This window comes from Dermacentor silvarum, chromosome 3 (genome assembly GCF_013339745.2).
Source record: "Dermacentor silvarum isolate Dsil-2018 chromosome 3, BIME_Dsil_1.4, whole genome shotgun sequence".
Lineage (NCBI taxonomy): Eukaryota > Metazoa > Arthropoda > Arachnida > Ixodida > Ixodidae > Dermacentor > Dermacentor silvarum.
This window is the reverse complement of record NC_051156.1, coordinates 223140938-223164111: the sequence shown is the minus strand read 5'-3', so window position 1 is coordinate 223164111 and position 23174 is coordinate 223140938. Positions and strand designations below refer to the sequence as shown.

The following is a 23174-nucleotide window of genomic DNA, read 5'->3' as shown; positions in this document are numbered from 1 at the left end:
TGGCTATTCCGTCCCTTTTCACGTCTTTTAGTGCACTAATGTGTAGGTATTGAGTTCAGCACTGTGAGCTTGCCCAGCTACAAGTACCTAAAGCTAGGTGCAGGCCTAGCTTCAACGTATATACGAAATAAAAAAAAAAATATATCTACAGCTTGCATTGCCTTTGCAGTGCTCAAACAGCTAGCCATTCTGCTAATCTCATTTTCCTATATTTGGCAAGTTCACCTTTTCATCCATTGCTCATTGTCGCCACCAGCCCTATTAAATGCTGGCGATTTTAGTTACTATCATAATTACTGTTGCACGCCTGGCCACCTCCATTGCCAGGCTGCTCTTTTGTCCTTCAGCTTGTAGTGCACATTTGTATTAAATTGCAGCAGCTAAGCTCCTTAGAATGCACTTTCACACGGCACTTTGATTCAGTTGCTTAGTCTGCGAAGTACCATTCCTGTGAACCAAGAGGCTGAGTATGTACAGAATTTGGCTTATCATTATGCAATGTTAGGTGATGAGTTTCATGGCTGCTAGAGTTCCCTATTGGTTGACATAAGTATGGTCGACATTCCCAATAAGCCATTCATGATTGAGAAAAAAAATTCAGGCAGAACCCATCTCAGAATGAACGTGTCAATGTCATGATGAAGTGGTAACGCGGAAAACGGTGGCCGCTACAACGAAAAAAAAAAAAAAATGCCATGTGACTTCCTCCACAATAATTCTCCTAGCGCGGTGAGGGGTAGGGCCTCCCCTCAGTTTTTTGCCTTCATCCATGGGTAGCAGAATTAAATGGCGCAGAAAGCCAGTTTGCGTATTTCAACCCATATAACGCACGCTGGTTGCGTCCACAGGTGCAGAGCACCTCGTTCGGGGCTTCCTTGAGCCAGATGAGAAGGTGCGCGCAAACATTGCCTAGCAAGCTTCGCTGTATTTATACACCTGTAGATTCCAACGGCACGTTGGATCTGCTGTATTTTCTTTTTTATTGCGATAGCAATTATATGAGCACTCAAAGCGGATTTCCGCCGTCGCGATGAGGTTCCGTATGACGTCCAACGGCGATGAAATCATCGACGCGCGCCGTATGCTGTATGTGCGAGTGAAAGCGCGCGAGGGACGCGCGCTTTCACGGGGAGCGAACGCACGGCGGAGAGCAAACGCGCGTTCTGCGCCGTGCTCCCTGAAGGGCTGCAGAATTAAGCGTCTCTTTCCTCCTTTACAATCACCCAACGCCTCCTATAAAGAATCACCATATACGTAGAGCAAACGCGACTTCCCTCGCACGAAAGGCCGTGGGGGGAAGGGAGGGAGGCGACGTTTAGCTGCGGCACCAAATGCGTATTTATATATAAAAAAAAAATGCCGTTTCACCCGAAAGGCGAAGCATCAATTGCGATAGCAAGTTAGGGAGCTGTACTGAGTAAGGATAGTAGTTTTATCAGCTGTATAAACTTGGACATGCAGCAACACCAGCAACGCGCAGCGGCGTCGGTGACTTGCCAGTGCCTCTGGAGGCGGCTCGGAGGTTTTCGACGAGATCAGAACGGGACACTCGTCGAGCAGCGTCGGAAGTCTTTACCACCTTCTCGCCTCGCAACGTTTTTATATAATTACGCGTTTGGTACCGCCCGCAGCTACACGTCGCCTAGCTCTCTACTAATTTGCATAGCTCTCTACTAATTTGCTATCTCGATGGATGCTTCGCCTTTCGGGTGAAACTGCGACATTTTTAATTGAGCGGCTTGAAAGAGGTAAAATACAAATGGCCGCACCCCATATACATACATACCGCAAAGTAAGTGAAGTGTGAAGCTGTTCTCTGTTGCCAATATACTACCACGTGTTTCTGAGAAGACATTAAAAATCGCCTGTGGCAGATATCTCAGTTGTAGTCATTGAGCTGGTCTACTCGAAGAGGCGGCCGTTAATTGCACGAAAAATCGAAACAATCGACTAATGAACAAACATCTATAATTATTTGTTAGTGTGTGCCACTGCGCGGGGAAGTCGAATTTCAGGAAACGCGAGACCCAAGCGGGGAAAACAGCAACATGGGACGCGAGAAAGCCGAGCGTCCCCACAACCTGTACACCTTTAATCTACTGACGCCTGTTTAAATTTGCTGAAATAAAACTCGACTTCTAATTGATTGAACTCCGTTCAACAGTGGCTACAAATTTCTTAGCACTCGTTGGCCTAGACGCGCTTGTGTTATAAAGCACTATCAATCATAATCGCGTGCAGTCTATTCCGTAAAGAAGCATATATACCGGGTGTTTCAGCGAACACTTTCAGAAATTCTTAAAGGACAGAACCAAGGTAATCTTTGCCGTCTCTTGGAGATATTCAGATCATTAACAGGATAGCGTTAGGGGCCCCGTATCGCAGAAAATCCGGCGTCGGCAACCGGCGTTGGCGTGCGATGTCGGCGGGTGGCGGACATCCCCGACCGCGCAGGCCCTCCACGTGGTGCAATGTTTTGGTGAACAAAAAATGAATTTATCACAGTGAAATCCGTCAGAAAAATGGTAAAATACGACTTTACAATTCGGCGTCGGATTCGCCGTCAGATTGTTTACCAATCGGCGTCGGATTGTAATAAATGTACGAGAAAATGTAATTATGCTACGATGAAACTCAAACACAAACCCCATTTCCGGCATTTCTACCAGACGTACAGCCGCGCGTTCGGGTACTTGCGAAAATGATATCCAGATGGCGCTCGCATCCTAGGCAGGTCAAACTGGGACTTCGCCTGCTAATTCGTTTTGGACGCGCGCGGGGGTCGGGGCAATAGGCAATTTTTGAACGTGTTCGCTGAAACACCCGGCAAACAATTAATGAAATAATAAAAAAAAGTGCTAGGACCTCCCAGTGGCGCACCGAAGGGGGGGGGGGTATTCGGAGGTTGTAACCCCCCCCCCCCCTGGCAGAGATCCTGGGTGCGCTACTGGGGCCTCCACATTTTAATATAAGACCACTTCTGTTGCCCCTGGAAAAACGTCTTTCTAGCAATGCATTTCTGTTTAAAAGTGAAGCCGACTTTAAGCGGATCGGTGTAAGCTTGGCCTTTGTAAGCTGGCTTTCCCACGTTCAGTGTTGCGGTGAATGAAGCCTACTTGCCGTATGCGATGCGAACGGGTCCCCAACGCTGTCGCATTCTACTCGTAAAGGCGAAGCTTAAGCGTCCTCCAATTTTTTTTGCATTCCGCCTAATGACGTAGTTAGTCTTCATTAATCAACTTCTCAAATATTATAATTAGATAAAAAGTGTCAATGAGAAAATTGTAGAGCAATAGGAGAAACTCCCGATACAGCTTTCGGGTTCTCAATACGTGCTACATAAAAGTGTTTTTTCCGAGCATGAAAGAAGCCCCGGAATACACGCCAAGTGATCGAGTGGCCAGTCGCGCGGCAATTTTGAAAGGATGCTATACGTGGTGAGGTTGATGAAATAATATTACTTAATGTGCCTAAATTCAAACCAATTCGATCATATGCTGCTAAATGCGAGGCACCGTTATTGAATGGCTGGAAATTGTTGGACAGAAGGTCCCTCTCCCGTAACTTCAAGAACTAGTGGCTCTATGCGGCAAACGCTGATCTGCGCAATATAACGCAGCTGAGCAACATCAAAGTCCGGTTTCATAAGACTATAGATCACCAAAGCCGGCGTCATCTATGATATGGACGCGGATATAAAAATTTGGAGGACGCTTAAGCATCGCCTTTAAGAGTGGGTTTTTTCGGATCTGTGTTTTGGATTTTCATCGACTCCGGTGCCCGATTCATGTACACCATACGACTCACCTAGTGGACCGGAGCTACCCGATACCTCTGGGGTCACTGTGAGTCCATTTTCCATCATCTCACGAGCCTTGAAGACTTCGACGCGGGGAACGCCCCAATAAGCCTAACGGAACAGGCGTCTGCCCAACTTAGGCACGGCTGCATCGATGCATGTCGCTCACGGTGGGCACCGCTCCACCTCGCGCTCTTACTGACGACATTGCCAACCACGGCCCTGCAGCAAGGCAGCGTCTAACATCATTACCGCTATTATGCACTGTTTCGGAGTGCGCTAACGAGCAAACGGTGCCAACAATGCTTAGCAACGCCGAAGAGACGCTCACAACCGACGACAAGCCAGCAGCTATCGGAGCATTGAGCGACCGCGACGCTGCCAGCGTTCCCATCACAGAACAAACGAATGACTCGCCACCGGGGGAGGACATGGACGAGGATACCACACCTTTAGCCATCGACACGGACACCATAGAAGACGAAGCCTACAACGGAGCCTGTTGGAAGGTGGTCCGCAACAAGCGACGCGCCCGCAACGCTGCAGCCTACGAAACGGCGTCGCTCCGTCAGAACGCTTCTGAACACCCTTCCGCCGAGCCCAAGCAGAGCGGGCCAAAGCGCCTGCCTCCTCTTCCCCTCCGAGATGAAAAAGTTATCCTCCGGCCTCTCGGAGGCCTGAGATTGGATAAATGGCCCAGACCAACGTTGGCCACTGCGCTTTGGACAGCGGCCGGAGTGAGCCCAAATGACCGGAGAGACCTCATCCTAAGGACCCGGCCAGAACAAAACCTGGCAATAGTAAGCACCCCATCATCGCACGTCGCAGACGCCCTGCTGAATATCCAGGAACTTTCGATCAGCCAACGCACCTACCCGGTGTCTGCATATCTAGCCGCCCCTGATGATTCGTGCAAGGGTATCGTTCCGGGACTGGAACCAGGCACCTCCTCACATATGCTGGTAGAAGAGATGCAAGCATCTGGAATCCAGATACTACAGGCTCGAATGATGGGTCAGACGAATATTGCACTGGTCACGTTCGAGGGCCTACGTGTGCCACGCTTCGTCCGATTTCTTGGGGCAGAGCTCCGCTGCTACCCACACCGTCCCCGCCAGCCAGTCTGCAAAACGTGCCTCAAATTGGGACACCGAGCCGACCACTGCCCCACACCAGACGTCACTATTTGCGAACAGTGCGGCATCGAGAATCCCATCCCATCACACCCATGCTCTCCCCGGTGCAAATCATGTGGAGGGGACCATCCTACAACTGAACCGAAGTGCCCGCAACGCCAGCGACAACCCTTCAACAGAGCCTGGGTGAAAAAAGCCATCGAAGATGAACAGCGACAACTGAAGGCCTCCACCAATGCGGATCCTCCATCAGCGACAACCCCTGCTTCTGGAACATCATTCAAGAAAGCTGGCCGGTCTCGTTCGAAGACGCCGTCCAGATCCCGCCCCAAGGCTCGGGTAAACTCCAAATCCCGTTCCCGATCACGCTCCCAGTCGTCCTCCGCCCGCAACCAGGTGAAGCGTCAGACTACCCCGGCGTCTCAGGCATCCCCGCAGCCCTACAAGAAGGCACTACTAAACAAGCTGGCAACTTCAGCAGCTACCCCGGACCGTCAGCAGGCCCAGGCCCCGGAGAACACCAATGCCAAGGCGGCACCTCGGGAGGTAAGTTGCCCGCGGGATCCCCCACAGCTCGCTCCCCCCCAACCTTCACCCCACAACATGTCCCCCTCTACTCCCCTACCGAACACCCACAGTAATCCTTTCCCCGAAATCGCGCGGCTACGCCGTGACATGGAAGCGCGCCACGCTCACATGCATGCGCAGCTGGAAGCTTTAATAGAGCGCACAAACGCCAGAATACAGGCAGCTATAGAGAGCGCGCGGCAGGAGTCTCTAGCGCTCCGGCAGGAGATCATAAGCGTCATACACGCATCAGAAGAGCGGACACACGCCCTATTCGCAGAGTTAGTCTCCCGTTTGGATTCTATAAGCGCACCCCTGCCGGATTCCAAATCCGCGCGTCCCCAGCCACCCCTTACAGGTGCAAGAAGATCGCACCCATACTCACGCCCGGCGGCTTCCTCTCTCGAGGATGATGGCGACCCTTAGCAAGCAGCAGCTCGTGGTCTGGCAGTGGAACTGCAGAGGATACCGTCGGAAAAGGGCATCCCTGCAACAGTACGCTGCTATGTCCACACATCCTCCTGATATTATCCTCCTACAGGAACCAAACTGCCCCCCTTCCCTATCCGGCTTCACCACTTTTACGGGTACCTCTCCACTCGTGGGAGCCCTAGTATCAAAACACTTAACGTGCAACTCCCACACTATAAACATCGATATCCCACACCAAATTCTTGAAATCATTACACAGGGCAAGAACAGTTGCAGTCTCTTCATACTTAACGTGTACAGTTCTCCCCGCTCACGCACACACTCGTTTCATCGTCTTCTAATAGAATTCGGACGCCTTGGGCGCACCCTTCTCGTGTGCGGTGACTTCAACGCTCCGCATACAGTTTGGGGGTACCGCAAATCTGAAGCCAAAGGAACTCGACTCTGGGATGACATATGTAACTTGAGATACACCTTACATACAGACCCAGGGAACCCAACACGTTTGGGTAACAGCGTCACACGTGACACGTGCCCAGACCTTACTTTTTCCAAAAAAACAGGACCAGTGATTGCGCATGGTCCTCTCGATGAACATCTAGGCAGTGACCATTATATCGTGGCCACTACCCTACCACTGCAGAGTGCACACTGTCCCGAGCGGAAAGTGCGCATCACGGATTGGACGCGGTTCAGGGAGCGCCGACAGAATCCTCCTGAAGGTCTAGGATACGAGCAATGGATCGAGTCCCTTTCTTCTGACCTAGATGCGTGTACGCGCACACTGGTTACCACAACTGCGACCCCGGACGTAGACCCGCACCTACTGCATCTGTGGGAGGCACGTAGGGGGCTCACGCGGCGTTGGAAACGCCAACGTCTCAATCGCAAGCTTCGCCGGCGTATCGCCCAAATTTCGCAGGAGGCACAAGAATATGCTGAGACACTCGTCCGAAACAACTGGCGAGGTTTTTGCGAGCATCTTTCAGGCACCCTAGGCACCGCGAAAACATGGTCGATACTTCGCGCACTCATCGATCCCTCAAATACAAGGACGCAAACATTTCATCGCCTACTCAGCTTAATACATAAGTACCGAGACGATCCGGCTGCTCTTCTCAAAGAGCTAGAAAAACGATTCATCCCTACCGGCACACCTCCACAGTATCTGAATTACCCGCACGCAGAACAATCTAATGAGGAACTCGACGCGGACATTACAATTGATGAGGTTCGCGTGGTACTTCAAGATCTCCGTCGAAACACGGCCCCAGGCGCAGATCGTATCAGATTTTCCACCCTTCGTAACCTCAGTGATTCAGACCTCCATCATCTGACAAAGCTATTCAATGATCACTGGCGTCAGGGCACGCTCCCACAGGCATGGCGTCATGCTGACATTTCGCTAATACCCAAACCAGGAAAGCCCGTAGACATAGCAAATTTACGGCCAATATCCCTTACTTCATGCATCGGAAAGTTAATGGAGCACGTGCTTTTGCGGCGACTGCAACCTTTTCTCGAACGACAGTCATTCTTCTCTCACTCACAGTTCGGATTCCGGGCACATCTCTCCACGCAGGACGTGCTTCTACAGCTCAAGGAAGAGGTTATCGGCCCCCCGTCCCGTGCCCAGACGAGGGCCATCCTCGCCCTTGATCTAAAAGGAGCATTTGATAACGTGGCACACGATTTGATTCTTCGAAATCTCGCAGAGTCACATTGCGGCAGCCGCATGTATAACTACATTCGCTCTTTTCTGCGGGACCGAACAGCCACCATTGGAATAGGACCACATCGGACAGATACGATTCGCCTCACAGGTCGCGGCACCCCTCAGGGATCAGTTCTGTCCCCCACTCTATTTAACATCGCCCTCGCAAGACTACCTCAGCAGCTCGACCAGATCCCCCATGTTGCACATGCGATTTACGCAGACGACATCACGATTTGGACGACGCGAGGGTCAGACGGGACCATTCAGGATCGACTGCAGCAGGCCGTCGACATCGTCACCGCTTACGCACGACAGGGCAGCTTGTCCTGTGCCCCACAAAAGTCCGAGCTTGTTCTCATCCGCGCACGTAGCATTACCCCTCCACCCGAAATCACGGTGCACGTGGATGGCGTTCCTGTCCCCCAGGTAGACCGTGCTCGCATTCTTGGACTACACGTTCAGGCGAATGGGAAGGCGAACTACACTATATCTCTCTTGTCCCGGCAGACCGAACAGACTTTGGCCATGATTCGGCGGGTCTCCAACAGGCGCTCAGGTCTACGGGAACGGGACCTACTGCGCCTGGTGGAGGCCTGTGTGATCAGTCGCATTACTTACCACCTTCCCTTCCACAGACTTACGCAGTCGGAGCAGATACGGGTCGACACAATGCTGCGAAAGGCGACCAAGCTCGCCCACGGCCTCCCACACTACACCGCCACGAAACGTCTGCTAGCCCTAGGGACGCATAACACTCTCAGTGAGTTATTGGAAGCTCAGTGGGCCAGTCAAAGACAACGTCTTTTGCTCACACCCACTGGGCGGCACTTGCTCTCGAGATTGGGACATCCAGTTTTGCACAATTATGATGAAGACATCACCATCACTATTCCGACTTGGGTCCGTACAGCCTTAAAGGTGCACCCACTACCACGAAACATGCATCCTGAGCATGACGCGGGACGCCGGCGCGCCCGTGTACGGTACCTGGTGCGCATGCTCGGTGACATCCCTGAGACAAATACCCTATACACGGATGCTGCTCGGTGCCACAACGGGTATTCCGTGGTAGTGCTGGATGGCGCTGAAACGTTTATTACGGCCGCCTCCTTACGGAATTCTACACCTGGACACGGAGAAGTCCTTGGAGTAGCGCTTGCTGTGCGACACGCTCTCCAGATTCCTGGGGAGGTGTATATCCTAACCGATTACCAGCAGGCATGCCGCGCGTTTTCGACGGGACGCGGCTTCTCCAAGGCAGCTCTCCACATCCTACACCAGTCCCCAAACACAGACACATCTGCCCCACAGCGCATCCACTTGCTCTGGACTCCTGGCCATGCCTCACTGCCGGGTAATGACCGCGCACACGCGGTCGCTCGAGAAATTACCCTCCGAGCTGCCCGGCATGACGAGGATCGGAGTCCAGATCAGGCGGGCTCCCCACTCACATACAGAGACGTATTAAAATACTATACACGAGCTAGACACACCATGGGTCCGCCGCCGCTGTCATTCTCGCGAGAGGAAGAGGTGGCGCTCCGCCAACTCCAAACAAACACGTTTCCCAATCTCCTCTCCCTACATAAATTTTACCCTGACCGCTACGCAGACTCTTGCCCGGGCTGTAGAAGCTCCCCCACGGCGTTCCATGTCACCGTGGAGTGCACTGCAAAATTATTCCCTCCCCTGCCAGTCATCTTGCACCCCTTCCGCATCAAAGAGCTGTGGGAGGATGCCCTCCGCGACGGGCCTCCCGAGGTCCGCCGGGCCCTAGTTCAACGGGCCCGTGCTGTCGCTGAGATCGTTCTAGGGACCCCGGACTAGGGGTCCCTCCTACACTCTTACTACCTTTTATTTTTGCAATAAAATGTTTACTCTCTCTCTCTCTCTTTAAGAGTGGAACGCGATAGCATTCAAAGATCCCTGACTGCTTCTCACGCTTCCCGGCAACTGCAGCTTATGTAACCATAATGTTTACCGGGAAACGCTGCCGGCGAACGCTATGCTCGAAGGCGAGCATTCTCGTAGAAACGCTGCCTCTTGCGTGGGCCGATTTTATTGTTTCCAGGTTTTAATATTTCAGTCCGAGAAGATTAAACATAGAAGGCATGCGCTGTCGGTGTTTTGTTTCATGACATTAGTTTGTGGGCTGGCATTCGCAATATTACGAGGAATAACTTTGTAAAGAATGTAAGACAAGGTATGAGCAACTCTAGTGATAAAAGAAGAACTGGAGTGCCGTGTAGAATATTTTTCGCTCACTGGACACCCACGCCAGCTACGACGCCGATACCGGATTTTCTGCGACACAGGGCCCTTAACGCTGTCGCATTAATACGCGCTGCGTCAAGGTTACATACATCATCCCGCATATGACAAGGTCATTCCGGCACTCAGTTCGCCCATTTATCCCAAAGCCACTTCAGTGCCTAAAGCTTGGACACGAGAAGGCCGTCTATACAGGCTCAGTGGTGTGAGGCTGGTGTACGGAGAACCACACAAAAGATACACTTGTCGTGCAACGATCTTCAAGTGCTCGAACTGCCAGGGCTCTCATGACGCCACTTCCAAAGATTACTCAAATTAAGAACAAGCTAGCTACTCTCAAAGAAATGGTCAGGGAATATCCGACGTGCAGAGAAGCCACTGAAGTTTTCCGGCGTTGCCGACGTCGCCACCGACGGTCTGCCAGGCAGAATACTGCAGCTGTGAAGACGTCGTCTACGGACGCAGTGTACTTTGCACACCCATCAAGCGCCGCACGCATTCGAAGATAGCACATCAATGCCAGAAGCTGGCAAGGCTTACTATTGAGAAGAATGACCTACTCTGTCGTATTCGCAGATTGTCAAGGAGCCGCAGAGTGCTGCCCCTACTCTGTCGCACACTACACCTGCTCATGAGGTACCAGTTGCAGATCGACAAGTCATATCCGTGGTACGGTAATTAATGGACGTCATCATCCGCATACTTTGAAGCAACCATCTAGCACACTACATCTGCTCAATGTGCTATGTATGTACTGAATTCACGGAGTGCATGCATACTGGCATCCCTTGAGCAGAAGAATCCTCCTCAAGTTATTACCGTTCATTTCGTGCGCAAAAAATTCAAAAAGTGACCTCAACGATTGTTAGCAAAGAAGATCGTGCGCTTCCTTCTGAAAACTGCCGTGAACTACTATAAACACTTTGGTGTGCTAGACTTCGCGCATGTCTTTTGCTCTCCCTCGTGTTCTTGTTCTCTATCTCTTCATCTTTTATCCTCCCTTCCCCCAGCGCAGGGTAGCAAATCGGACATTGCGATCGGGTTAACCTTCCTGCCTTTCACATTCGCTCTTGCGACCCGGAACCGCCGACTCTCCCCTGTAGTCTCAGATAAATTCTTATGCTCTAGTCTACCAGAAACAAATATTCGAAAATTTTGAATAGCGAATTCTTGAATCGATTACAAATTGAATATCGAAGGCTATTTGGTTCATACTTAAAATTTTGTACACTTGCACACCACTAATTTTAAAAAATCAATTCTGGGGGTTTTGTGTGGAAGAATCACGATCTGATTATAAGGCACGCCGTAGTGGAGAAGCTCGGGATTATTGTTGACCACCTGGGGTTATTAAACGTGCATCCAACGCACGGTACACGAGCGTTGCTGCATTCCGCCCCCATCGGAATACGGCGACCAGGTTTGAACCATCGAAATCGAGCTTATAATTGTGCAATGATTGTGTTATCTTCCGTGAAATAATTACTGCTGATGACGCTAGCCACGTCCAGTCTGGCCTTAGAACTATAGCTAACTGGCGCAAATATTGGTTAACGGAACTTAAGCGTTAACAAACGAAGAATACTTGGAATGCTATTACATGTTTAACATTTATAAGATGAGATCAAAGAACGACAGAAAAAGAAAAAAAAAACGCGCACGCATCCACTCGCACAAAAATCGGGGTAGCTTGCACTAGTGGCGCAAGGCTAAAGGCACAGCGGAGCTGATCGCTTCCTAGCTGGTCATGGCTATACGAAGTGTATAAGCATTTCCTCGTGGTCCGTGGCATCGGGGAACGCCTCGCGAAGCACTTGCAGTCCGAGCACACGTAGGGAAAGTGGGGCGAAAGCTAGGCAAAGTGTACCAACAAACTATTCTAGTAACCAACGTTGCAGCGTACGGGCGGCGCGCAGCAGACTGAACGCCGGGATGGCGTCATGGCGCATGCGCAGTAGCGCGCAGCTGGTGGAAGCTCGGCCGAGCTAGAGTGTACCACGGCCGGACTCGACTCTCCTCTCCTCGAGTCCGGCCGTGAGTGTACTAGCCCAGCCGCTGTCAGAGGCGCCTGCATGCTGCAGTCACGGACACCGCGAGCGTTCGGCGCTAATGCGGGGAAACGGTGAAGCTCGGTTGGCGTCGGCAGCGCCTCTAGTAGTAGTAGTAGTGGTTTATTAAGGAAAATGCCGCCTATTTCTGCTGCCCTATAGAGAGCACGGCGCAGCGTCAGAGGAAGGGGAAGATAAGGATCTGAGGAAGGGAAGAGACGGAGAAGCAGCAGTAGTCTCATCCGATCATGGAGGAGGCCGGTGATGAAGGCGATGGCCTGCTGGGGGCGAGCGCTTAGCGATGGGCCGTGCTCCCGTTCGACTCCACAAACTCCAAGAGGCTATGGAGAACTCGGAGTTAAGGAGGCGACGGGAACAGGAGGCCGCTGGTTACCGCAGCAGGTAGCTAGACCCTGTTGCCTGTAAGCAGTTGACTCTGCGCGTTGGCTCGTTGGTACTGCTACAATTTGTTTCTCTCTCTCTCGCTGTCATTTTCTCTTTCTCTCTCCCGAGCATAGCGCGCGACACTCCGCTAGGTGGTTGCTAGGCAACACAGTTGCAGGCAGCTGCGGCGGTGCTAGTTGCCATGGCTACGGCGCGGCTGGCTTAAACAGCTTCGCTGTTAAAACTTGTAAAGGGGCAGCAGTGAGCCTCATTAAATGAACAAAGTGGAAAAGTTGGAGCTTTAGGGCACCGTCAATAAACAAAATGTTATCTATTTCAGTGGTGCAGCCAAAAGGACAGGTACCCCTTGTTTTGTTAACCTCCCCACCTGTCATTACAGTTCATCTCAACAGCGCGCACGTATTTTCACTACTGGTTGATATCACCGTTTCCTTGGGATAAATTCTTGGAATACCCAAATTATTGACGTGGTGGACTGGCTATGAAGTGTGAACAAAGTACGGTGGCCGTGCGTTTTCAAAAGACTTATCGCCATATAGGCTAGCGGTCTGGCATAAGGCAGCACCAACATTCTGACCAGTTTAGCTCACGGGGTGCAAATGCAAATAAAATATATCTTTTTGTTGACTACTGTAAAAGTCGTTGTTATGCAAAAATAATCAACAAATGTTTCCAGGTTGCGTTCTTTTGATATTTTGTAATGTAGTGTAATGAATTCTTTATTGGTGTACAATTACCTTGTCCCGAGGAGACAGCCGCGACACGCACACTGCAAGAACCATTACGGTCACGGGACACTGCAGTGGAAATTTTTATGAGGCGTCACCAGCCTTTTGTGTTCTTATTCCGGGATACCCAAGCCTCCGCTGAAAATAAAACTGACTTACTTGCAATCGCCGACGTGTATTCCACAAACGTAGTTCAACTATAGGCAATTAGGTGTCGCTTTCAATATGATTCGCTGCAAGAAGAGTCCCGAGCACGCCGAGTAATTTTCAGTGCTACGCCCTACACAGTTGTCAGGCTAAACGCACGACGCGCAAGCCACGCCACAAATGCTCGGAACGACACGCCGGCCGGTAGTGCAAACATCACTCCGGGCTCGCGCGGCACGCGAGATCGTCTTCCAGCGTGGCGTGCACGCCGACGCTGGTCATCGGTGTCGATTCCCACGGACATCGCGTGACGCCGCGCGGACAGCCGAGGTTGTTCTCACGACGCGAACGCCGTGCAAACAATAAAAGGCAACCGTTCAACGTGCGTTGCTTGCACACGGGCGTTGACGGCCTCCTGGAGGAATTTTCCCTGTTTTGTTTTTGCTGACACGTGGAGCGAGGGCATGTGCCATGGAGAGACTGACAGCTCTGTCACTAAGCCGTACCTAGGTGGTGTTGGCCGTACACCGTCACTATACTGACGGTGCACGGCCACAAGCGGTAGAAAACAGGCCCTGCCCTTTTGGATTTGCTAAGGTGTGAAAACTGTCGCATACTGCTTCGCTGTCTTTGATGCATGACTTGCTCGAATCATGATACATCCGAGGACGAATTTTCTTTTTATTTTTTTATTTTTTTCATATTCGGTGACACTGCAGCGCTGTAACATAGGCGGTCTCGCGTTCTTCTTTCGCAGGGGTGTTTGTGAAAAAGCTAAAGGTGCCGTGATTAAAATAAAAATAACTTTCACTCTGCACACGTTTATAAACAAAATTTTCGCATTAATTAGAAAAGTGAGTTTACATCTACATTTCTCTTGTTAACAGCATTTGCTCTTCTACTTCAATCTCTGACTTGCAAATTCGGAACAAGCCTACTACGAGAAGAAAAGTGTCCTTCCTTTCTTTTTCTTATATATATATATATATATATATATATATATATATATATATATATATATATATATATATATATATATATATATATGTGGACGTTCGTCTCGGGCAATATCATTATACAGCGCTTTGAGCAGCTTTCTAGGTACTCGCACATAATTTTACAAATGACGTACATGTATGTACACGATACACATACTGATTAGGGTTACGCAAAGAAAAGAGCGGTAAGCGGGGGGGGGGGGGGGGGGGGATTGGAGCGCGCACACGTGCGCAGCGTGAAAGCAACGTTTAGCCTCAAACAACATGGCGACACTCGGCCCGCCCGTTTTAAAGAGAGGCAGAAAAGGAGGAATGAGAAGTTAAAAGCGTGCCGCGACACACAGAGTGGAATCATTACAGACGATTCTAGTCCCATAATTGAAAAAAAAATACAAAATATTTTTAAAGCAAGTTGAAGCACGACTTTTCGGTAATAAATAAGTGATCGTACTTAGAGAAAAACCAAACTGTTGAAGTTTTGAGCAACAATTGTTGAAAGTTGTGCATTGTAAAAGTGACTGCTCAACTGTTTCGCTGTATAGACCTGCGCGCTCGGAGATTCGCTTTAGAGGCGATATAACATGTGTGCAGGGCCCCTCAGAATATAGTGGCCTAGCCAGGAATGTTTTTTTTTTTTTTTTTTTTATAGGGGATGGAGGGAGGAGGGGGGGGGGGGAGGGTGGACGTGTATGGTGTGCCAGCCCGTGACTACGCCAACCACATCAACCGGTGTGCGCTGGAAGCAGGGCATGGACAACATTTTAATCGTCTGTCCATGCCGAACGCGATGGACACTTTAAGTGTCTGTCGAGAGGTGATCAAAAACTCCCGTCCGACTAGGTGTTAAAATGCGTGCTTCACAGACTTTTTCATGCGGGCGCAAAGCGCATGTGCTGCCATTATTTCAGCTGATGTGCTTTAATCTATCTGTAACGACGCTTACGGTTCCTGTGGTAACGCTCCTGATAAGTATAAACCATAAGCTTTCGCCTCGACGGCTATCAAACAATTATTAAAGGGTGCTTCTCCCGGTAGTGATGCTTACTGTGGAGAAGTCAGCTTTAGTAACGTTTTCTTTTTTTTTTGTTTTTTAATTTTCGGTGCTATACGTAAGCATGCACTCCCGCACGGGCAGCCATTAAGGTTACGTCGTCGATATGCTCGTCCACTGTGTATAATTTGGTGCAGACGTCGTCCTTCCCTCTTGCTTCTCCCCGATTTCGTTCTAAATTGCTTTTGCTGGTGTTTGATGCGTAAAAGCTTGCCGAATTGCGCGTCACTGCATGTCACGCGCAGTGTGTAACTCACCGTCATAGGTGGGTCAAAGCTGGACGTCCATATCGTAGAAGTTGTTGTCGTCGGTCTGCGTGGCAATGCTGGCTCGGCTACTTGTCGAGACCAACGAACAGGCAGAACGCTGCTTGTCGCTCATCTCGTAGTCAACTGCACAGGGTTGCAAGAGAGCATGGCGTCGACAAGCGGGACAACTCATATTTTGGTGATTTCCAGTTTATTTGTACACACACTGACTGGTGTGGTAGAATTAAAGGCAGATTAGCTCTTCATACTAAAGTAACGCCGCCCGTACGTTAATCAACCAGCGTGGCTGAAAGGGCTAATTGTCACCCAACCGACTGTAGCACGTCGGAAGCTGAATACGGATTTCTCAGAAAAAAGGATTCGCAGTGAAGAAAAATTTGTCCTGATACGGGGAGCGAAAGCGGGACCAACGACCAACGCCTTTTCGGGGTTGTCGATTTACTATTTGATCTAATAAGGATCGTTAGCCGATCGCAGAGCGATGGCGAATTAATCGACAACTCGAAGCGCATGGACACTTTGAATATCCCAAAATTGTCTTCTGTTGATTTCCGTTTGGTTTCCTTGTCATCCACAGTCGGGTGGATGACTGTTATCTCCTTCGGATGTGAATTATCTCCACCACCTTGCAGACTTCCACAGAAATGATTTTGCAACAGCGTGGCTAGAGCTCCAAGCAGCTGACAAATTCTACGCGTATTTTGTGCGCCATCCAAAATAGCAAGTAAGTGGTCATAATTGCAGCGTACATGGCATCATCCGCCGAACGAAGACTTCGTAAACAAAGAGTCGATGTACGGAGTTCCGCAAGCTCGTTTTCATGCACTTCTCGTTTGACCGCGCGGCTCTAATGGTAAGCCGAGATTCCAGTGGACCAAACCAAGGCGGCGTGATCGCGTGGGCTGATGTCATCATGCCTGTCAACCTGAATTCCTACCTCGCTCTCTGAACATGCGGCTGTCAGTTTTGCCGGACGGAGGGTGATCATCTTGTTGCGGAAAAATTGATATGCGCGAAAACTTGCTTGCGGATCTCGCCGATTATCATGGCTTCGTGACTCCACCGGATTCCACGCAGCTTATGTCTGCCTGACGTATCCGGGAGTAAGCAAGTAAAACTAAAATACCTGAAACGACTTTATTATTTTTTTTAGAAGCCTCAAAGCTCCTTCTTATCTCTTGCCTCTGTTTAAGTTCTTGCTTTCGTACATTCTTTCTCGAGTTAGTTTTTTTTCTTTGGTTTCCATCTTGTTAAACAGAGCGAAACTAGAGAAAGGACGGCGAAAGGGGGGCCAATGACAAGCGCTGTCTTCGTGCCGCCTTTTGCCGTGCTTCGTCTCGTTTCGTTATGTTTACCAAGATGAAACGCGTACTAACCCGGTCTCATACGTTACTGTAGCTTATTTCTAGTTCTTTCTTTCTCACTGTAATATTAACCACACAAATTGCCAGTTTCCATGTGCGAAACAACAGAGCACGTCAACACCCCGTTGACGTGTTCTCTTGTTTCGCACATGGAAACTGGAAATGAGACGAAGACTGAAACAAGCCGCCGCGTTCATTTATGTGGTATCGGTCAGCACGTTGGGGACGCGCCAAACTGATCAATGCTTATTTGGTTCTACACAGTGGTTGTGGCAGTGTATACTGGGTCAAACGAAAATTGGTGGTTTTACGTCTGCTGTACATGGCCCGCCTTACGTTATGCAGCAGCGCTCTTAATTATACAAGGATAAACTGCAAATAGACTTAGGAGAGACTTACAAAAAAAAAAAAAAGGATGTAGTGTCGATCAGTTGTGTGTGCATATTTCATGTTGTTTCTATATTGTGCTTCTAGTTCGCGAACGCTATCAGATGCTGTAAAGATCGCTTTCGCACTGCTATGGTGTACGGACTAGCTTGTACAGGAGCTGACTCTGTAAGTATGCCGGCTTGCCACATCACTGCATCCCTATTCTGTAAGAACGATTTTTAAAATTATTGGCAGGTCTATTTTTATGGCCATGGTGTTCTCGTCGTGCGATTGAAACGTAGGCTTTAGTTCCTGCGCTAGTGGCAAAAAACCGTGAGTGTGACCAAGCACAGAATAGTTGCGTTTATCTGAAGGGGGGAAAAGAGCGGAGTGGTAATGATTTTAGCCCTTTTGGTCGACACTAGATAAAGTTCATGATTGTAACGCCGTTTCGCGCAGTCTGTTTACATCTTCAAGAAACAGCGTGGCTATAGTGACGCTTAGCCAGGCAGACGTCCTGTCAATCGCAACGTAGATAGAGCAGCTCATTGTGCAGTGCCACAACCGTAGAGCGTAGACGTAGAATGATATTGTGCTGTGTTTTAACAATGACTAAGCAAGCGCTCAAGAAATGCTACACTCAGTGAGATTTTCCACAATTAAGCACTTAAAGCGATGAGAGATGGCATCGCGGCCACTGATGGTTCACCCCCGTCCATCGTGTTATACCATCGCGCCGGACTACCGGCGCAAACCGTGATTCCGGAAAGTGTCAAGACAGCGACCCTGCATTTATGTGGACGCTGCCCGCTCGCTCGTGCACAGCGACATAGATATGCTCACCGTCAGACTGCGTGGCCGACTCGACGCGGTTCTTGAGCGTGCCGTATTTGGCCATCATGGACTGGCGCACGTTCTTCTCCGGGTGGAACACGATGATGTACAGCTTGGGGAAGAAGAAGCAGATGAGGGTGACGGTGCCGCTCAGAGAGACGGCCATCGCCATGGTGGTGAGGTTGAGGAGTACGTGGTGCCAGGTGGTCAGGTAGATGGGCAAGAAAGCCAGCCAGATGACGCACGTGGCGTACATGGCGAAGCCGATGTACTTGGACTCGTTGAACGCCTCCGGGATCTTGCGCGTCAGCACCGCGTAGCAGGTGCACACGATGACCAGCATGAAGGGGTAGATGAGCGACAGCGTGTACCCGATCAGGTTCACCGACGCCAGGCACACGAGCAGGTTGTCCTCGCGCGTCGGGTGGTGGTGGACGGCGCGCGGCGGGTTCAGCGCGAGCCACACGGTGGCCACCAGGCCCTGCACCGACACCAGGGCGCCGCACAGCGCCAACTGCGAGCGCGGCGATATGCAGCCGGGCCGTTGAGCCGACCGGCGACCCGCGTGGAAGATTCGGTGGATGCGCACCGCCTTGGCCAGCACCGCCGAGTACACGACGGAGAAGCAGAGGCCCAGCGCGGCGCGCTGCGCGCCGCACATCACCGTGCTGGGCCGCTGCACGAGCAGCAGCGCCGTGCCCTGGCACATGCAGATGCCGCCCAGGAGCACGAAGCACAGCTCGCGGCCGGAGGCGCGCACCACGGGCGTGTCGATGTGCTTGAGGAATATGAAAAGCGTGACCTGCCGTGAAGACGGTGCCCAGGGCCGCGAGCACCAGCGTGGCCACGGCCAGCAGCGACGAGGGGCTCATGTGCGACTCCGGCACCGGCACGCAGCGCTCGTGGTGCACGTCCGGCAGCGTGCCGGGCGCGCAGTCGGCGCACACGCCGTTCTCGGCGGCGAACGTGTAGCCCGAGCAGCGCACGCAGTGCCAGCAACACTGCTCGTTGTCCACCATCTTCTGCGCAGAGCCGCGTGGGCACGGATCGCTGCACACCGAACGCGGCAGCTCGCTCGAGCCCAGCCGGAACTGCAGCTCGGCTAGCTGCAAGTCCAGCCTGCCATCCACGTACTTGCCCACGGGCACCCAGCGGTACTTGCCGCGCTCAACTTGCTTGAAGTGCAGGATGTTGTAGCGCGCCGGACCGTCCCCGCTGTCGGAGAACCGGAAGTGGTCGTCGCTCAGGCCTGCGCCAGGGGGACAATGCCGCCCTTAAGTAAGGGACATTTCGCATGTGTCCTGCGCAACTCAACACGAAGCGCTTTGTCAGTCAATCAATCAATCAATCTTTATTTCCCCTTTATAGAAAGGAAAGATGCTACATAAAAGATGCTGCACTGGGCAGCGTGACGGGGAGCAATGGCAGGAAAGTAACGTTCGGCGCAAATTGTTTTGAGTGGTTATTTAAACAATTAATATGAATGGACACGACATCATGACATGAAAACAAGGAAAAAAAGCACTGCCTGAGTGAAAATGGAAAATTGATCGAGTAAAACTACACTGTAAACACAAAAGCTGGAAACGCATTAAAAAAAGAAAATTCAAAATGCAATAATTTAATCAAATGAATCGATGCAATGAAGCGGAGACCCAGAAGTGCCTACTAGTCGCAGCGGGAAACTTTTCAGGAAAGGCGCCTCTCTGCACATTCTTGGTGGCATAGTGTTCTTCGGGCATTGACGCCCAGCAAACAGAAAAAAAAAGAAAATAATAATTATACAAATGTATGCTACTCGAAGCTAATTAACAGTGGTCGAACAAGGGAGGAATGACAACCGTTTCAACAAGTGGACTGGTTTTCGTCAATGTTCGAAAATAAGGAAGCTGGCTTCGTCACCTTCAGAGCTCGAAGCTAAAGAAATTCGAGAATATTCTTCCAAATCAGGGGCCAGATTCACGAAGCTTTTCTTTCGTAAGTTCGCTTTGGCTGGCCTCCTTCGCTAATGATATGTCTGGCATCCGGATTGGCTACAATTCATTCTTACGAAAAATTCTAGCGTAAGTAATTTTTGTGAATTCGGGCCCAGGATTGCAAAATGCTTGACACGCCATGTGACACGTTAGATGACAGACACTCGTTCACGGGGCCTATGCTACTTGGGAGTACTGCTGTAGTGATAGCGTTTGATAGACGTGGCGCTCACTGGAAAGATGCTTGGAGTATTTCTCTACATGTCCATATTTATACAGTTACACGTACGCTTTCGAGACAAAAAAAAAAAAAAAAAAAAACAACAACAGACGGGCCATCTTTTTTTTATGTCTCCTGTATATATCATGGAAACATTTGGGGGCAGCTGTGTATACTTGCGTACTCACCTGTATACATGCATACCTATATGTTCGTTATAGAGCTTCTCCTCGTTTCCCGTCCGGTGAACTCATCTTTCTTACTTTTTCAATGTACCTGTTTCTTTTACTTTGAAACATTTGTATCGGGGACCAAGTGTGTCCATATATATACGCGCGCTTCGTTTGCATTGTATTATTTTGTTTGAAATAAGTTTCTATTGCTCTCTTTGCGATTGAAAAAAAAAAAAAACGTGCGGCATAGTTCTCTGCCAGATTGTGACTATATCTTCCTTTGGTTTTGAGGCTCCTTCATGGAGGGTTTGCTGTAAATTTCTCGTGCACCCGCAACATACCCATGCGCAATGGTGAATGGTTAGAGAGCTTTAGGTCGAGCCACTCCTAATCAAACGTGCGTGAAAACGGGATATACGTTCTCGTTAGGCAACCGTGCACAAGGGTTTCGAAGAGAGTCTGATGCATGCCTTACTTAAAAGATGAGAAATTTAATGACTGCATGGCGGGCTCCTCACTTTCTGAAGAATGTCCACGAAATAGCTGTATAAAATATTTACTGTCGCGCTCAGGGGGTATAAGCTTCAACGCAAATGCGTGTGGCAAAGCGGTCGCGCATTGTAGCTCATACTGAGCGCGATAGTACGGGGCGTGCTCATAGGTGATCTCGCGTTTTTTTTATAACCAAGTTCCTGGATATCAGCTGCGCACACTCAGTGTAGCGGAAACAGCCCTCGCGACGTCAATTAATGTCCTTCCGACTGTGCTTTTTTTTACATAGGGTGTGTTGAAATGAAGACCCGTTTTCATTTGCAGCACCATTAGGGAATTCGGGCGGACATTTTATTTTTACAGTGTTTGCTAGCAATTATATATCGCTTGCGTTTTACTCCATTTTTGTATGATCGCTTTCTCTGCCTTTGCTACCCATGGTGTCCTGCGCGTATTCTCAGGTGCACTGAGTGGAGACACTAGGGGCGCTGTAGCGTGCTGTGGCTTGTGGCGTCGTGGACTGCACGAATTAAGGCTTGTCCGTGGCACTGAGATTTCGCTGAAGGAATCACGGGGATGCATAAATTAAATCGGCATGGCGCCCACAACGGCGTTTGTTGTGGGCTTTAGCACGTAAAACTTGATCACGTCAAGTAAGTGCAGAGAGAGATAATTTATTTGAAGGAAGAGGTCGGCCTGAGCTAGCGCGCTGGTGTAGCCTATACTACTTGGCACGGGGGGTCGTGCCAACTGACAAGCGCACCTTGGAATGTGACGTTCTTCAGGTAGGAGAGCAGGTCGGTGCCGTTGACGGGCCGCATGCTGTCGCAGAGGCCGGTGATGTTTCCGCATATTTCCTCGTGCATCCGGCGCAGCGCGTACGCGAACGCGAGCACGGCGTTGCTGACGAACTGCAGCTGCGCCTCGAGCTTGTAGGCCTTGTTGTCGCTGATGCGCTCCTCGCCCGTGCAGCTTCTCTGGTGGTGCTGGTTGAACGGCGTCACGAGGCTGCCGTTCCATTTGCACCTGCAGCGAGAAGGAAATTCTCGTGTGCACACGGTTTCGGCGAAACGCCTCTGCGAAACGCCGCTACATACGCACGAACGCAGTTGAAGGAAAGGCGAAGAAGTTGCGTAACGAGCTAAGCGTTAATACTCTTCATAGCGTCAAAATTTCTTCAACTACGTGAACGCGTGTGTTCGCGCATGCGTCTTGTAGTTAACATGAGGTGAACCTTAATGCCGATCGCTACTGAAAAAAAGAAAAGCGAAAAGAATACAAAGAGATCGTCCTGCGTAATTGTACGACCTTGCGGAACCGCAGCCTAATTTCCAGTGAAGCTATTTATTCCGAGCAGTTACATTAGGAATTTCAGTTGCATGTTACTAAACCACACACTTCAAAACGTTGCCCGCATACCACTAACCTACTTAGAAAGTATCCCGCCATGTAACGCTTTCGAGCACTTTCTTAAGGAATGTTTGCCAAGGCCGTACTTCATCCGCACACATTTAACTTCGCATAATGCACATGAGCCGTAATGTTGCCCCTATTTTCACCAAATTTGACCTCGGTGATAGTGTAGCTCTTGCAAGACAGCAGGCTACATTCTGCGCTGTTGGTGAAACACATAACTCGTCGGAGCGCTTTCATATACAGGGTGTCCGAGCTAACGTTAGCCAAACTCTTAAAAATAATATATAGAATTTACGAGGACGCAACCAATAGTATTCTGTCAGCAGTGACGTACCGCACCAGGTGGATTTTTTTCATAATTGAACTATTATGATGATGAAATAGATGATTCATTAACGAACTTTCTAATTACTGAATTGAAGGCGTGTATTTTTATAGAAATGTAATAATTGTGTTTTAAAACACCCTATTGAGTTGTTTTCAGTCTGCTATGTTTCGCGTAATTTTTTTTTCGCCGTTTTAAAGAAAACGTTCAATACCTGGCTCGGCGGCCACATGAAAGGGGCGAGGCATCGGTATTGGCGTTGGTCACCGCGAACTGCCTTTTCCGCATGAAGCGCCAAGCCAAAAGCAGTGCGCAGCGGCATTGAGGACAAAGGCATTGAGCAGAGTTAATTCTTTCGAGTTACGACTAGGACCGCTGGTCGCGGCGCGCGGACTCATAATCATGCGGCTATCTTCATATTTGCGAGTTTCCTTTAA

The 23174-nt window shown here is 50.1% G+C and overlaps 1 protein-coding gene across 1 annotated transcript in view; it reads right to left on the bottom strand.

The window, feature by feature from the left end:
* The window catches only part of LOC119445234 (metabotropic glutamate receptor 4-like), a 40857-nt gene that overhangs the window by 903 nt on the left and 16780 nt on the right, over window positions 1-23174 (bottom strand). Inside the window, 4 exon segments of the mRNA XM_037709557.2 lie at window positions 15557-15691; window positions 18145-18937; window positions 18939-19384; window positions 21760-22022. Coding sequence (XP_037565485.2) covers window positions 15570-15691; window positions 18145-18937; window positions 18939-19384; window positions 21760-22022 — 1624 coding nt within the window. The 3' untranslated portion in view covers window positions 15557-15569.